General features: G+C 43.4%; 1 protein-coding gene across 7 annotated transcripts in view; it reads left to right on the plus strand.

The window, feature by feature from the left end:
- The first annotated feature begins 305 nt into the window (after positions 1 to 305).
- EPHA5 (EPH receptor A5) overlaps positions 306 to 17,949 on the plus strand; it is a 191,433-nt gene continuing 173,789 nt past the window's right edge. For all 7 annotated transcript variants that reach the window (XM_030947989.1, XM_030947993.1, XM_030947990.1 and 4 more), the window contains exons 1-2: positions 306 to 558; positions 15,364 to 15,428. In XM_030947989.1, coding sequence (XP_030803849.1) covers positions 426 to 558; positions 15,364 to 15,428 — 198 coding nt within the window. In that variant the 5' untranslated portion in view covers positions 306 to 425. The remainder of the gene's footprint in view (positions 559 to 15,363; positions 15,429 to 17,949) is intronic.

Here is a 17,949-nt window from a genome sequence, read left to right on the forward strand (position 1 = left end):
GCACCGTAACCCGTGACTGCTGCGGGGAGCTCTGGTGCTCCCCGTCCCCCCGAGCGGGCTCGAGGGGCGCCTGGCAGGGACAGCGCTGCCGCCGCTCCCTCGCACGGGCATCGCCGGCTGCCAGAGCTGTCTCTCAGGGCAGACACCGGTGGTGCGGTACCCGCCGCTCCCCGGGCTCCGGGAGGCTCGGGGGGCGCCGTCCCCCGCACACGGCGGCGGCGGGTCCGCCCCGTCGGGGGCGTCTCCGCGGCGGCGCGGGGCCACCTCCCCATCCCCGCCCCCTGCCTCCCCAGTCGCGGCGGCGGCTGGACGGGAGCGGAGGGAGCGAGTCCATCCGCGCTGCCAGCCCGCCCCGTCCCGTCCTGAGCCGGCCCGAGCGGGCAGCGCTGGGGGAGCCGCCGCCCCATGCGCTGAGCGGCGGCGGGATGGGGCCGCGGGGCACCGGCGGCTGGGCCGGCCGCGCCGGGGCGCCGGCTCCCGCTCGGACGTGCCTCCTGCCGCTGCTGCTGCTGCTGTGCGCCGCGCTCCGGAGCCTGCGGGCCAGCCCCGGCAGCGAGGGTGAGCGGACACGGGGCGCCCGGGCCGTCGGGGCAGCGCCCACCTGGGAGGGCGGCCGCCCGGCGGTGCGCGGCTTCAGACTCGGCGGATTCAATTTTGGGACATTCTGGGGGAAGTGGAGATGGGCTGTGCCCGCGGGGAGGCGGGCGCCGCGGCGGGGATGCGGGCGGCACCGCCGGTGGGGCAGGGGGCTGCCGGCGGGCAGGCTGGCACGGGTGGGTGTGCGCAGATCCTGGGCACGGGCAGCGGGTGTTGCCCTTCTGCGGGGATGGATGTGTGCGGGCGGGTGCGCACGGCGGTGCCTGCTCGCCGTGTGCCCCGGGAGTCGCGCAGGTGCATCGGGGCGGGGGTGCCGGGGCTGGCGCCGGGGAGTTCGCACGGGGCAGGGGAGGCTCCCGGTGCGGAGCCCTGCAAGCGCTGGCCGCAGTGCGCTTACTTCGTGGCTTAGAATACACGTATAAAAAGGAGATGAAGCCTCGGCGGTGGCGGTGTGTAACCCGCAGCGGAGCGCGGCCGCTGGGGACGGATTTTTTTATGCCTTTGATCTCTGTGAGGCCAATGGCCAAAAACGCGTCCGGGCTTCTTGTTTAGCAGGATGCTTCCAGTCTTTGAAATTGACTGGGATTTTTTTCTCCGTGCGTGGTGTGGGCACTGCTTGGGGCTTTCTTATATTTTTGGATCCGCGGGCAGGCTGTAATGTGAAAGCAATGGGTGGAGAAGTTCAGCATCTGCAGGGGATGCCAGCGGCTCGAAGCAGGCTGGCGTCGTGATGCACCGTAATTATTTGTGAAACTCCTTTAGAAGGAGGAGGAGGTATGCAGGGGTTTGTAAAGGAAAACCGTACCAGAATTTCAAAGATGTGGCCTGAGGTAACCAGCTAGCTGTAATTTATTTTTGAGAGCGAGAATAATGTGAATTGCAGTTTTCTTTAAAAAAAAAAAAAAGTGCAGAGGAAGGGGGAGATACTGTTCTTCTGTGTACAAAGATATCTAATGTTCAGGAAGAGCGTTGGTTTGGGAGATGATTGAAATGGTTTGGCTTTGCCTTAGTTAGATAACAGTGGGCCCAATCCTTCTGCCCCCATGCAATTTCAGATGATTTCACCCATGGGAGCAATGCTGTTGAGATGGCATGGCTGATTGAGAAGGGCTTTCCCTGTTACTCACCTTTGTTTTAGGAAGCATGCTGTCCTGTGTGAGCCCGTCTGCCATGCTACCGTGCAGAGAGACCAACAGATGCTCCGAGCCCCCTCTCAGTCATCCCTGCCAGTTCTCGGAAAAGCTGGATATTACTTACTGAGTCAACGGGACCATTTGCCGAGCACAGAGGTGCCTCTGCATGAACAGGCAGCTGCAGAATAGGACTTTTACACCATAGGAAACTACTGGAAAGGTTTAATGAAGCTGCCTGCAAATGGCTTTAGTGGCATCTTTACAGGGAGGTTGCGAGGGAATATTACAGTAATGACGAGCAGCGTGAGCGCTTGCTTCACGGTGTCTCTGCTGCTACTTTTCTCACTGTTGCTCTCTAATTTCCATCTCCTCAGTAAATGCAAAGCTAAAAAGCTGCTGCTGGGAGGGGTCTGACTGTGGACCTGAACTTTTTTTCAGTAAGCGCTGTCCTTCGCTGCGAGGAGATTTATTTGTAAACAAGCGTTATTTGACAAGTGCTTCTCGCAGCGTGCCTCCTTTGCCAATTGCTAGGGAGCAGCTCCGTGCCTGGGAATGGCTCACCCTGCAGTACCTGGAGCCCAGTGCATGAGCAGCCCCGGGCAGTGAAGCCCTCCTGTGCGAGCTGACACTTGTCACCAGTTTGGGTTTGAACTTGGCTGCTTCTGGGCTCTGATGAGAGAGCTTCTCCCCTGGGGTTGGTTCTTCGGCCGGCTCAGAACTTTACCTTTGCTGAGATGGAGGTAGCCATCTTAGACCAGCGAATAATGTGTTCAAAAGTTGGTGGTATTGGGTTTTCTGGGTTTATTTTTGATTTATTATCACTCATCCTACTCAGCGTGGGTAAACAGCTAGCCAATAACCTGTGCTGTGTAGGCATGGAGCACATCAGTAGTTGCATAGATGATGGCAAATTACCAGGATAATTTCTTTCTTTACCCCTGCCTTGTGTTTTTGTTTCTCTAAATCGTACTGTAACTCACAATGACTTTGTGAAATAAAATACACGCAGTTAACAATTCACAGTATGTGATGCTCTATTTTACCCTCTAGTGGAGAGAAGTTAGGGGAAAATGCTTTAAAAAATCTAAGTTATGATTCAGAGGGGGGAAAAGTAAATTCATTGTTTTAGTTCCTTATCATGGAAGTAGCTTTTTCCATGAGTTTCAGAAGCCCCTGCCATTTTTATGGAGAAGTAGTGAGTGCCCAACCTCTATCACAAATCTAGTCACCTTCATAGATATATCCAAAAATGGATTGAAGGATATAATTGGGGAAAATGAATTAATTTTTCTCCAGCCTTTCCTGTAATAGTGAAATAAAGCAGATTTTTATTTTAATCACCTTTCCTCAGTTTTTGTGTTAAAAGCAAAACATGTAGTGAAAGAAGAAGGCTCAATACTATTTCATGCATTTTCAAGTGTTGTTTAACCATTTTTTTAAACTCTTTAGCAGAGCTCATTGTTAAAACCAGATACTTGCTTTTTGCTTTGAGTAATGTTTAAAATTCAGAAATTAGTCCTGATGAAAATATTCCAAAGAGTACCCTGAAAGCATCATGCAATTTTGTGAAGTGCTGGTATTCCAGAAGTGCATGGTTGCTGTAAAATGCACTCCCTATGATCATAGGGTTCAAGAGGCAGCCCTGCAATATGCCACTGGGCTTCCTGCACTGCCTTTGGTTTAAAAATGCATGTGTTTTAAATCTTTCTGTTGTAAGTACTAGGGTTTGGGAAGTGGCTTGTATAAATTATTTATGTGAAACACAATGAATGACTGATTTGGTTGAAGACTCCCCCCCTTCACCCTGAACTATATGATTTGTTACACATTGCCCATGGATTTGAAGAGATTTGCAGATCACATTTGGTCGTCACTTAGATGACCTTAAAAAGTGTCATGTGGGCAAATTATTAAAATAATGGAGTGTGTTATATCTGATTGCTTGTAACAAAGTAATTCCACAAGATATTTGCATAATTGTAATTAAATACAAAGTATATTTCATTTTTGGGCTTTTCAGCAGAAGTGCTGATGAGGCAGTGCTTAACAATGAAGTGTGCTGTTAAGCAAATCAAAAGAAATGCCGTTTGCAAGAATAACATTGACTTAAATAGACAGAGGTGAGAAAGGCAAAATGGATCTTTGGAGTGTGTTGTATTTGTTTTAAGACTAGAAGGATATTATTATTTTTTATGAACTCCTGCTTTGCTCCTTTCCCTCTTAATTGTTTCAGGGCTTTTTGAAGCTTGCTTTATCTCAATGTAGCATTTGTTATTTGAATGAATGAATAAATGAGTACAATTAAAGGGGTGGGTCTGGTGCTGGCAAAAATAAAGAAAGGTTGTAATTTGCAAATTATTCGTGCCAGAGCCTGAAATGAGCCTACCTGTTCTCAGTGTGTTGATTTGTGTGTGTATATGTGTTGTCTCATAGTGGTATATAATTTCTGTGTCATAGCACACAGATAAATGCATATTTAGCTATAACATTACAATGTTTATCTTTAATTAGTGAATTAAGTCTTTTTCAGGAAGTTTTTTTTTTTGGTGTAGTAAAAGCAGGTGGGAAAATAGCCTTAATTTTCATATCAATGTCTATAAATTAGTCTAATGCTTCAGATAAAAATACACACTATGAGAACATTCTGCTTGGCTGTACTGCTTGGCTTAGTAGGTCGTGCATTCACACAACTATAACATTTTGTGTAATTCTGTAGGTGTTGAGTGCTGCTGGCTTGCATTTGCCTTGTGTATGCAGAGCAGGTAAGTCTGGACACATTTCAGTGTGCTCACAGTGCCTTAAGGAGACTGTAAGGAGTTATCAGTTCTGTATTTGGTGTATTGCAATGGTTCCCTGTGTGCTTTCCATGAGAGCAGAGCATAGCCTTAGTGCCATGTGTTTATTTTACTCACTGGAGTAGTCCCATTAACTTTTAAATTTACTGCAGTGGAATTACTGGTATGAGGAAGGACAGCTCATGTCTAACGGTCTTTTTGGGATCTGTCTGATGTGTGATTTATGGCTTTTCAAGGGGTTTAGAATGACTCAGTCATGGCTTTAAAATGGAACTACTATCCTTGTGACAGTAAAACAACATTTGAAACTCAGCACTTTTAAGTATATGACTAAAAGCATTGCTGCCTAATGACACGTTTTAAAAAGGGAAATAAACAATGGCCAAGATTGACTCCAAGATAGTGCCTGTTTCCTTTCAAAGCTCATCTTAAAAATTGTGATAAATAGTAGAAAACAGTCAAACTGTCTCAAACAGTAACTGACTGCTTATAATGTGGTAAATTTTGATACTATAATTTGATGTATAAAGTAGCTATTTGCACATCAATATACAGAGGGGTTAATTCCATGGAAGGAAGGGAATTTATTTGGCTTGTGTGACAGATTCTTCCCCCTCCACTGTTAACTCTCCCACCATTGCCTCATTTTTTAGCTTCAGTATACAGTCCAGTTCCATGTCTGCTGCTCTCTTTCTGCTAAATAAGAAACAAAAATCTTGCCCACGGTGAAATGTTTATTTTTTGCACTAAAAATTACAAAGCTTTTTGCAGCAGGCTTGAGGGAGGCACAGGTGGTGAGGTAAGAGCAGGATTTCATAAAATCTGGCAGCAGTTGAAAAGGTGGGACAGCTTTTGACATGGTGCCGTGTGCTCTTTTCTTGCTGGTTTTATGCTTTATTGTTCCAAGGATTTCCATGCTGCTTCTGCGAGAATCCTTGTGTCCAGCATGTGCTGAGGAAACTCAGAGCCCTTGACCTGGGAAAGTCCAGCTGAATTAGCTCAGCTTCATGATGGTGTTGGACCCTGTTGGCTTTAGGGTCTCGAGCAGACACGGGTCTGTTAGATCCGCCAGTCTTTCTGACTTGGAGCTACATTTCTAGAGGTCCCTTCCTGTAAGTGTGAGAGCGTGCATATACTTGAGTGGAGATGAGGTTTAAACATTGCTCAGGGAAATTAAGCCCTGCCCCAAAATAAAAAGGAAACAAACTCTTTTTGCAGTTTGTAAAAAATGTTCTCACTTCCTTTTCAGGAATAAATTGAAGTCTGTATATGGAATAAGGGCAAAATTAGAGAAACCCCAAACAAACACAGATTGGTCACTTTGTAGAAGCACTGAATTTCTTAGTTAAGTGCTTGCTTTTATGGAGGAAAAAGTACTCACTCAGCTCTTCAGTAGGTACTCAACCTATTACTGTCCATTAAAAAGGTTTAAAAAAGAATGTTGTTCTTTTAGTAAAACATGTAAACGCAGAATTGAAATCTGCCACAAATGCACCTTTCTGAGTAACCATAAGTGCTGCTGAGAGATGAGGCCTCATTTCAACCTGGATGGACTTGAGCTGGGTATTTTTCTTTGCTCAGAGAATGTTGCAGAAATACTGTGTTAATTATTGCATTGGAACGAACAAATTTTTTTTAACTTTCTCTTCACTAAATTGGTTTTCTTTGATCTCTGCTAGAAAAACTGATGTGTATTTAAAAAGCTTGTAGAGAATTCTCTTTTTGCTCTGAAAATATATTTTATTCTTAAGATGTGCCTGTTTTTTGGCACAGGCAGAACGGAGAGCTGGATTGTCCTTTGTGTTCACGTTGTGCCTGTCCCTCACTCTGCTCTGTGACAAGCTGGACATTGGGGTGACAGGTGAAAGCATTTCCTGCCCCAGCTGCTTTCACAGCCAGCTGTATTGCCAAACCCGAGCGGTGGCCTTCAGTAGCTTAAGCTCTCTCTAGGGATTTGTTACCCTTTGAGTTGTCTCTTTGACCTATTATATCTCTTACAGTCTCAGTTTTGGTATTTGCTATCTCTTTGGTCAGTGCATTATCTGAACCCCTCGGAAGGTTTAATGCACTTATCCTCTTGGAGGTGGAAAGCAATTATCCCTGTCTCCTGCAAGGAAGCTGCTCCAGAGCAGGCAGTCAGGAGGAGATGCAAGCACTGTGATCCATGGCACCTGGCTGCTGCTGGGTGTGGTAGGTGATGGGTGGCTGTTTGCAGAGATGCAGAGCATATTGCCTGCTGTGGACAAGGGTGCTGGGAGCTGCAGGCTGCCCTGGGCTGCGTGTATGAGCGCAGCTTTCCTGCTTCTGCCTTGCAGAGAGGGCTGAAGATGCTTTGGGCCAGAATAATTGCCGTGGGAACATTTCAGTGGGTGCTGTTTCACTGGGAGTGGTGTTGGTGTGAAAACACACTCCTTTTCTCTCTCTCTTGCCTGGCATTTGAGTTGTGCAGCAGGTGTGTTAGGAGGACTCTCTGACCAAGTAGAGCTGCTCAGGTGATCACTGGCTGGAAGGATGAGTGATGCCTCCTGGAGAAGGTGATACTATGACAACAGATCTGGGAATTCCCCTGTGAGCTGATGTGGCATCCCTGAGGAGGAAGGGGATTCCTGCTCCTTGTCTTCCCACTGGCATGCTCCTGAGAATCTGTTCAGCAAACTCTGCCTTGGGGATGTGCATGGACAGCAAACAGCACCCTCAGAAGCTGAGAGCTCCTGGGTTTAGGTGGCTGTGTAGCAGGTATTGAACCTGTAGGGGAGAGGATAGAACCCTGGGCTTGCAGGCTTTCATGTACTTTTGGTGCAGGGGGCAGTATTGAAGTGTTTTGCCAAGGTGTTAACTACTGGGTTCTCTAACCTGCATCACTTCATGTTAGAAAGAGATCAGAACAACCAGTCTGAACTTTGTAATTCCCAGAGGGGATAGAGGAACACCTGAGAGAAAATTAATTATTCAGCATCAGCAATGAGCATTTCTTGATGCTTCTGAGTGGACTTGTATCACTTCTTAAACTGTTTGTCCCCAAACAGTGAAACTACTTGGGGAAATTATCTACATACCTGCTTTTGTAAGATAATTTCTAAAAATAACCCAGTCATTTTGGCTTATCCATCCTTGCTTTACTAATACTGAGAAGCAAATTTTTACTAACATGTGTTGACAATGTGCTGTTCCCACTAGCTACCTCCACCCTCTTCCCTCAACAGAAATAGAAGGGATAAACTGTCAACCCCCCTGCAAAGCCAATAGATCATTTTAAACATTTTTTTCCTCCCAAATGCTTGCTAAGCATTATGTCAGTTCCTCTTATTTTCTACTTGAATGAATTCAGTGGCAGCAGAGTAGTCATTATTTTTAACAGGAAGGCTTTATTGGTGGTGGACAGTGAGATCTTGCAAGTCCACTGCTGCTGAAAGCTGACAGCCTTGCCAGGCCTGCATGTACCTGTGCCAAATTTCTTCAGTTTCGATATGTGCATAACAGAAATTGATCTCAATGTCTTTTGGGACCCCTTTTAGGAACAGAGACCACAGAGAATGTATTGCTTTTAGTTGTTAATTTAGGGAAGAAGGTGAGATTTCATCTCAGCCCTGCTAGCAGGTGCTTTGATTGCACTGAGAAGGTGTTGGGGTGCTAACATTCAGCTTGACTCTGTGTGTGCTTGATGAGGTGCTAGCTTTAAGCAGGGTCTTGAAGAAATTGCCTCCTTCAATGGCTTGTGGATGCCTTGACAGTGGTTGGAGGCCCTGATCTGCAGGACAGCACTGGTATTTTGTTTCTCCATGCGGGCTAGTTGTCAGGTTGCAGGTGCTGGTTGCATGTTGCATTCAGTGGAAGCTTCTTTTTCTTTCTTAATGGTAAAGTGATACTTGCCCAGATGGTTACCCAAAAAAGTGTTGCTGCAGCCAGCTCAAAAATCTGCTCTTGTGTTGTACAGTGTTGTTTCCAGTGAATTTGATGAGTGAGAATGGAAGCGTTTTCCTGGCTTTCTTCACAGTGAATAAACCCTTTTCAGTTAAATGGTGATTTTGGTGGGGATAGGAGTGTTTACCATTAAAGAAAAGCAAAACATTCCTGAAGTTTTTAAGTTTCCAGGCACTTTGGTGTCAGGCTAATCCAACCACTTTATTCCATTAAGTAATGTATGGTGGGAAGAACAAATGACTGCCTCTTGTTTTGACTGGAAATTTTTGTAAGGAAAAACTCTGCAGTTTTCTGGTTGTTTTAGTGGGTCAGGTTATCAAAGTGAGCTTTGGATCTCCCTCCCTGATGCTACGGCTGGTTCTATGCACGTGGGGAAAAAATGCAGCCAACCTGAAGAACCTTGTCAAAGGGCAATATCATTTCCTTGTAAACAGTGTGTTCAAGCAAATTACAGATGTAATGCAGAAATTACTGGATTAAATTCTCTAGTTGGTGTTATGATTGCAATTGTCCATCTGGCCTTAAAAATCTATGAATCTGTGATGCAGATTCATTTTGGCTCTTGCTATGAAAGGGAATCATGATAACTTGGATCAGAATGAAGCCAACATAATAAAATATAAATCTGCAGTTAATATTAGTTTGCAAGTTCATTAAGTAGTGTATACTTTCCTCCTCCAGTGGGCTATAAATAATAGGTTCTGCTACAGCTTGTACTCTGATGTCGTTTGTTTCCACTGATGGAAATTTTTCAGAGGCTCTTGCTTCTGTGTGTTTTGTCCCTACTCAATGTAGCTAATTAATTCAAGGCATCTACTCCCTGATGGCCTTGATTTCTTTCAAGAGCTAGATTTTTTCATTTGTTTTTGCTTTCATGGGTTATTTTTGACTTTCACTTCTTGGAGTACCTTGGATATATACTTTTTAGAGAAACACTTGGCACAACAGGGAAAACTGTTGTTCAATGAATGAACTGCAGCAATGAACGGCAATAAAATCAGTGAAGTTTTATGAAGCAGGAAAACTTTGACCCATTATGATGATGATGAAGATTCCTCTGCTGTCCATGTGTCTTGGTATTGCTTTGACCCTTGGAAATACTGGAGGGAGGATGGGGGTGTATGCATTGTAAGGGGAAACGAGCTCTGTTAACAATGATGTTGGCAGCTGTGCCCCCTCCTTTGGGCGGAGTGGAGTGGAGTGAAGGCATGAAGCTTGGTGGAAAGTCTGTGATGCTACTCTTCTGATGACCTGAGATGAAGTCTCAGGTCAGATGAAGACCTCAGAAGAGGTCTTCTGAGACCTTCTGATGAATGCAAAGCGCTGCTGTCACATCTTGTCCTGCACCTTGACCCCCAGCCAGCAGAAGGTTTCACCTCGTGCTTAATTGTCAGTGAGTGTTCCTGTGAGAGGTTTCTTTAAATGCAGTTGTTCCCATGAGCTGTGAGTGTTGGGTCAGAGCTGGGACTGCTTTGACCACCCACAGAAAGGTTGGAGGTACATTGTGTCCTGCAGCGTGTGTGCAAAGGGGGCCAGAGCCTGGAGGAGGATGTAGGAGCATGGCCTTCTTTCACAACGGACTTCAGCTTCAGGCTACCAAAAGTAACATTCAGATTCTTGTTCAATTTGTAGCAAGTTTATTAAAGAAAGAGTTTTCCTTCAGTTGTTAAAAACAAAACAATTTAAGTGTTAACTTTTATTTCAGTTTAGTTAGTGTTAGTTGTTTAGAAATGTACTACTTTAGAAATCATGTGATGTCTTGAAATATCTATGCAGGCTTTCAGGAAGGTTTCTTTACTCCTGTTTGTTTTGTGATGGAAGGTGGTTTTTAGGGTCAAGGAAGATCTTCTTTCCCTCTTGTTTTAGGTATATTTCAGTGAGATAAAATAAAAATAGATTCTTATGGCTTTATATATGGCTTTATCATGATAAAAATTCCATCAGCTTTTGCTATCCTGACCATTTTGCCTATTCTAGAGCTCTTAGGTATACTTTGGTAGAGGATGCCTTGTGGGAAACTTTAGCTTGCAAATGGTGCTACTGAAGAGCAGCATTATTCTGGTGTATGATTTATTGGAAATTAGCCCAAAGACCATGGCAGCTCTGAAGAGTTCAGTTTTTGTATGCCTACAGAGACTTTGCCCCAGTGTAAGCAGTGAAGGATTTCCTATAGGATCTTTAGATACTGAAATGGCAGGAGGATGTGTAGCTGGTAGGATCAGAAATACTCAGTGTTCTAGACTGTTGGTGGGGCAGTTTTGATTTTTAGCTTGGGGTTTTTTTTTCCGACTTGAAATTGGAATGAAGGGAAAAAAAACCCCAACGCTCCAGATGATCCTGCTCCAGCCCAGAGCCAGAAGAGCCATGTCACTTCAGTGGTGTGATCAAAACAATCCATGAATTGGTGGCTCCTACTTCAGGCATTGTACCATCATTTTAAGCCTGTCCTGCTTGCTCCTGGGGAAGCTACTGCTGCCACATGTTTTAGGTGGCGGTGCCAGGTGGGACCTCTGCTGTGCTGGGGAGAGTTGGTTTGGTCAGTGTTGAATTTCACGTGCTTCCTCCCAGCCACAGTCCCTGTGTAGCATCATGGTTAAGCTGCTCAATGCCAGTTGCATGACCATGACAAGGACATTTGAGTAAAAAGCTATATCCAGGCTCCCTGACAGAGATTCCCAAGTGAAAAACCACTATTAATTCACCAGCTAGAGTTCAGGGCGAAGGTTTAGATCACGTCTGTTTTTACTCTAACTTGATTGCTCACCTGTAGTAACCAGCCTGTCAGAGAGCAAGAGTGCATGCAAACTCCCCAGGCTATTATTCTGTATTAAAAAAAAAAAAAGGGGCTGTGGTATGACTTTAGACTTAATCATCATTTATCCTACCCTGAAGGCATGGAAGTTAATGATGATATAGATCTGTGTGGTTTTGTGTTCCCCTTGACTGAGCATTAGAAATAATTAGGGCTTGTGGGATGGATGCACTGATGGTGGAGATGAGCAAAAAATATTATATATTATCTTCCAAGTTTGCTGGCAAATATACAGGTGCTAAGTGTGTGCTTATGGAGTCTGAGGTTTCTTGCTTTTTTGTTGAGGTAAAGCTAGCTGGTGCTGGTAGAAAGGAAGTAGGGATAAAGGACTTCTGTTATTTTTGCGCCTTTTAAGGTTACGGGCCAATCAGAGTTGCTAGTAATTTCTGAAGAGACTTTTTTTTTTCCAGCATGGTTAGCTCTGCAGTATCCCAAGTGCTCCTGAGTACAGCTCTGGGTTATGCCTGTGGAGTAGGCAGTGCTGGGGCAAGTCCAGGAGTTTCCAGCTACACAGGAGCTGGCCCTAGACCTTTTGAAGTGTGCAAGCCTTGCACACATAGCTGGTGGTGTTCCTGAATTACCTCCTTTGGTGTTCTGAGTGTTTGGATTACTTGGTTATTAAACAGCCACAGCCAAATACATGCCGACAGTCATCACAGGTCGAATAGGGAGGAATGGTTCTGTTCCTGTTTTTCTCTGTTCCAGGTGTCTGTTTTACCTGTTTCTTGCTCACTGATTCTTCCCCAGCCTGGCCAAGTAGCATTTTTTTTTTATAAAAATAATTTCAGCAAAAATTATGTTCCTGCCAGGCTGGAAGGTGGTGGGAAAAGAGGTGGTGCTGAGCCTGTCTGGGCTCGAGCAGTGGGACCAGTGTGTGTGTTCCAGTGACCTCTGGGCACTGCAGGACAGGAGGGCTGCCTGAGACAGCATCCCCAAAGTGTGCATAGCACCACTGCCATGGAGAACTCCTGCACCTGGGCTGTTGGAGGAGACAGCCCTCCCTTGGAATGGGGGATGCTGGGGCCCTGTTTTGATGCTGCATTGGGGTGGGGTAGTGACCTGCAAATGGTGCAAGTGAAGGACAGTCATTCCCAGTGACATTCTGGGAGGGTGCTGATGGGGAAGATGCAGACACCTCATATCTCAACACAGCAAGTGATAATTTGTGTTTATGTACTAGAATTTTGGGGCTTCTTAAAGCAAAACATCTCCGTCCTTGTAGGTGGTTTAGGTTACTGGCTAAATATATTCATCAGAGCAGACTGATGCAGTGCAGTGGTTCAGATGCTACCCTGTGGAAGCAGCCCTGAGCAGGGTAGGTGATAGCTGCTCATGGGGCAAGTGGGGTCTGCTGTACCTTACAGCCCCTCAGAGGCTTTCTGAGCTGTGCTAGGAGCCCCTCTGGTTACCACAGCAGCCCAGAGCCAGGGACAGCTTCGAGTCACTTGTCACTTTTGCCTTCCTGGCACATGAGTTTTGAGTTACTGCATGGTGCCTGTCAAAAGGTGTATTCCATCCTATTTATTTATGCAGAATGCAAGAGGATATGAGAGGAATTGAGTCTTTTCTAACTGAGGATTTGGTATTCATCTCTGCTAGCTGACTCACTAGTCAGAAAATTCCCACTGACTTGACTTAGAGTTGAATGGGCTGTATTATCTTTTCATATGCAGAAAATTATTTTGAATTGGAAGTTAATAACAGCAATTTGAAAATTGTCATTGATAGAAAGATAATACAATATTTAGTTGTATCATGTTCTTTTTATGATCTGATGTTTGAATAAAGCACTTTTTCTGCTTTTTCCTTAATTAGCGTGTCATGAAGAAGCTTGTGACATCAAACACAGCATCTAATTACATTCATTAGTAGCATCTCCAGGACAACTTTTAATTAAGTTGTACAATGTAGATCAATACTTGTTTTGCATCCATTGCAACTTAACGGCAGGAATATACTGTTCTGCACAGTTTAATTACAGTGATTGTAATAGAAGGAATTTGAGTAAACCTGCCATTTTAGTAACTTCACTGCTGTCTCTTGCTTTTTAAAATAGTATCCAGTTATAATACGGGACATGTTATTTATGTGTGTCTTATTTTGAAGAATATTTTGGGGTCATTCTTTTTATCCCAAGAAAATAGAGTGTAGCTCAGGAGCACTTGGATGGCAGTGCTTGGCTTCAGCTGAAGCAGGAGAAATTAATGATCATTTTACCTGGAGACTTCATAAGGGGAAAGGCTGGGCATAACTGGGTGGCATATCTAGTGGTAGGTGATAGCAGTAGTTTTATTTTGCACAGACTCTGGGGTGGAAAGCCACCTGATTGTATGTTTACTTACTGTGAATATAGTCCACTGTAGTCTCTGAGTATTGCTTCCACCACATGTCCTGTAGTTTGGTAGCACTGACAGCTTCCAACTGTTTCTGCTTTTGGCAGGAAAAAGCAATCCAGAAATGGAAACCCTGAGCCACCAAATGTGTTCTTTGCTCAACATCACAAAAATATACTAGACCAGGCAGAACATGTTTTGCCTTGTGATAGTGTCCTGCGTTAATACTTGCATACATTGTGAAAATATCTGGATAGACAAATCACTTTTAAGATAAGTGTTTGCCCAATCTTAGAACTCTGTGTTGTATTTTTTGTGTTTTGGCCTGGTTTTGTGTACAAGTGACTACAGCAGACAGCCTTCAGTGCATTACAATGGTAAAGACCAAATTGATTTAGAGAACTTTGGTTTTTTTCCAAACTTAATCAGTTGCTTAGCCTTCATTTGTTTTTAAAGATTCCTTAATATTTTAAAGGAGCAAGCTTTGCAATATAGTACTTCTGGATTTCCTTACTATGCCTCCATAAAGGGTGTGACCCTGAGGGTTAGTTATGATACATGCCTTCTTCAAATTTGTGCTTACAACCTGTTTGGGTTTTTCTCTGTAGCAATCTTTAAGTACCTACATCATCGCAATTCTAAAGAAAAGAGCACAAAACCTCAGCACCCATTTCAAGCTTGTTCTTGGTCTAGATAATCATGTGCTAGATAGTCTTGAAAGTCCAATTACCAAAACTTCCAGTGATATTTTTAAAGAGCACACAGGGTGGAGGTCAGGAACTGAAGACCCAGGGAAGTCCCTTCCTTTTCAGGAAGGACATGAGTACAAAAAGTGAGGTCTTATGCAAACAAATATACTGAGAGAAGTGGGTGTTGTAATCTGATGAAGTGTGCTATTAAGGTAGACAAAAGTTGCTCCTAAATTGATGATTCAATCTTCTGCCTAGGAGATTTAGAGTCCTGGGTGCAGGAGGTGAAAGCTCCGCACCAGAAGCTGCCACTTTTTCTTAGCTGAGTTAAGTTTGTGTGGATTTAGTCACTTCTCACTTTTTACCCAATATTTCAGGTAATGAGAGAGGAAAAAAATGTTACAAACTTGGCAATAGGGTTTTTTTTGCTCTTTAGTGTAAATTGTTGGTTGCTTGTGTGACTTAAAATTGTTCATGAATTTTTGTTTGTAGAAGACTAAAGATCCCTTGCATAGTTTATAATGAAGATGTCAAAGACTTGGAGGAAAACGTGGAAGAGGAAGAAAATTATAGATTGCTGATGAAATTAATACTTGCACATATAATACTTCAAAAATTTGTGTTTCATTTTTGCCTTAAGGGCCTGATTATGCCCAAAAATACATGCCACCTTAGAAGAAATGTGTATAAACATGCATAGATGTTTGTGAGTGTATATTTGTACCTATATACTGTATGTCTGACATATACACATTAACACACAGTGTGCATGAGGTACTTATTCCCCTGGCAGGTCAAGGTCCTAAGAATGTGCAGGATCTGGATTTTGCAGAAGTTCAGTGTATTTGCAACTTGGTTTCTGTGGCAGATCTCAAAGGAATAAGCTAATGGATAGAGAGAATTGTTTTCATTGTATGATCTCATTGTTAGAGGAGTTATTGCATTGTTATTTGCTTTACAGAAATCCAACTTCCTTGGTTAATTATAAACAATCTGTTTACCAGAACCATCCATAGCTTGAAATATCTGCTGAAGTTTGTAATTCATCTGTGTTCTCTAACAGTTTTTTTCTTTTATTTTCAGTGAATTTACTGGACTCACGTACAGTAATGGGGGACCTAGGATGGATAGCCTACCCAAAAAATGGGGTAAGTCTCTACTGTTGTTTGCTTTCTCTCTCCCAGATTATACTAACTGTTTCCATTCGGAAAGTAGACTACTGGGTTTAAAAACTCTCTAGAGTGATTTGTCGGCAATGGAGGGAAAAAATAAATAAAACAACAAGCTGTGACTGAAGAAATGGAGCTGTATGGCTAGGGAATTGATTTATTTATGCAGCAGAGCCAACCACAAGTATTAAAAAAATAATCATGGGTCAGCCTCCTCACTCCTTCCCCCTCACCAAGAAAATCCATGAGGTTGTTTAAATTTCTCTTAAATTATAAATTCTTGGGTTTTTTCTTGAGCCATTGCGGTAAATGTGGAAAACAATTTTTTGGACGTTAGCTTCTGAAAAGCAAGATCTGGAAGATCATTGTTAGCTTTAAATGAACAAGGCTGTTCACAAATATATCTCAGATTCATGGTAAAGTTCTGGGACCTGATAACACTGAAACAGGAGCTGAGTTCTAAGTACCTTGAAGAGCCTCTGTCCCTTACCATTTCCTGTATTAAGAACTGTTCAGCTTCAAGAAGAGACAACTGAAACAACAATGTCTGTGAGTGAAGGGAGGGTGCCAAGAGGATGGAGCCAGGCTCCATTCAGTGGTGCCAAGCAACAGGACAAGAGGCAAAGGGCAGAAACTGATGCACAGGAAGCTTCACCTGAACATGAGGAAGAACTTGGTTATTGTGTGGGTGATCATGGGTTATTGTGTGAGTAACAGGTTGTCCAGAGAGGTTTTGGAGTCTCCCTCGCTGAAGATACTCAAGAACTCTCTGAACACAATCTTGTGCCATGTGCTCTGGGGTGGCTCTGCTTGAGTAGGGAGGAGGGACCAGATGACCCACTGTAGTGCTTTCTGTCCTGACCCATTCTTGTGATTCTGTAGCTGAAAGAACCTGGCCTAATTTTATACTTGAAGTAAATGGTGGAGTTCAGATACATTAATACCCTCCAGTGTATCTGCTTGACCTGCCTGCATCACACAAGCAATCTTGGCTGTGATTTTTGGTCTTTGGTTTGGGGCGTCTGCAATGCTGTACTGTGACAGAGATTTGGTGCAGTCTTGAAAGGTTGATTTCTGCACCATGCTGGGTATTCCTGTCAGTTCCTGAAAGCCATGAGCACTGTGTGAGGTGAGAAAGCATCCTAAGTTAGAAATGCTGCATGACTGAGCCCTCCAACAGAGCAAGTCTCAGGAATGTGTTATTCCAGAGTTTTAGTCACCAGATGAAACAGACTGCATAATTGTTGGACTCCAGTTCAATTGTTATATAGATGGTGTTTATATAAAATTCAGCCAACCTTGGAAAAAAAATATATATTAGACAGTAAATTAAACTCTGGCTTTCCATATATTCTGTGTGGATGAAAGGTTGTGGAAATGGCAGCCTCACTTGGACAAGCTGCATGTTTACAGGCACTGGTTACAGCAGGGATGTGAAAGCTGCACAGGGATCTGATTTTATTTTCAATTCATTCCAAGATCTAATCCTGTTAGGGTTAGTCTATAACCTTTTTTTTTTTAATCTATTGATTTAAAGCTGAGAATAAAATTCACTCCGCTTGCTTGTGTGGCCATCAGAATGGCCCGTGCCAGATATACTGGCAGAGCAATATTTTGGTGCCATGGTGCACCATAAGGATCCCAATATCCAGTTCTTAAAGGATGGTTTTATTTGTTTTTAAACTTTTTAAACATAATCTGGTATTTTTCCTGTGGTATAAAGCCCAGTTCTGGTATATCCCAATGCCACTAAAAGAATATCCATAGAAAAACAGCGCTGAGAAATTCAGAATACTTCTGAGTCTGTATGTATAGATGAGTAAATCAAAAACTAACTATCCAATACATAAGCCACAGTTGTATCTTTTCTTTATTTAGGGAAACCTTTGTATATTTAGAAGCTCAGTTTCCAAAGAGCACATCAAAGTACACTCAGGAATGCCAAATTAAAGGTTACTGACTCAATAGGGAGATTTTTTTTACCTTAATTAACTTCTGCTTTGTGTTTAAAAGTGAATTAGGCAGTTGGTTTTCAAATTGCCAGAAATCTCATCTTAATCTTCTTTGTTTTCATGGAACATTATAAAAATCCAGGAGGTTAGTCCGACTGTCTTTATTTTTTGTCTAATATATTTGCAGTATTTTATGAGCACTAAAAAACGTCTTTCCAGAGTTACTTCTCTAATTGCTATATCTGCTCTGCAATCAGCTACGCTGCAGTTACACACTCTTTGCTTAATTTTTTTACAGTATCTACCAAATCTAAATATTTAAAGTCACTCTTTCTTCAGGATTTGAATTTGGAAAAGGAGGGAGCTTTAACTGACATCCAATATAGGCATTCTCATGTGTTTTGGGGCATTCTCATACAAATTTGTTACCTCAGGATGTTCTCCTAGGGAAAATTTTCAAGGTCCCTGTATATCTGCACAGTCCCCCATGAAGGAAAGGAGCAAGAATGTCAGGATGTGTCACACTTTGCAATGCCTGAGTGTGTAGA

Source organism: Camarhynchus parvulus, chromosome 4 (assembly GCF_901933205.1).
Source record: "Camarhynchus parvulus chromosome 4, STF_HiC, whole genome shotgun sequence".
NCBI classification, from domain to species: domain Eukaryota; kingdom Metazoa; phylum Chordata; class Aves; order Passeriformes; family Thraupidae; genus Camarhynchus; species Camarhynchus parvulus.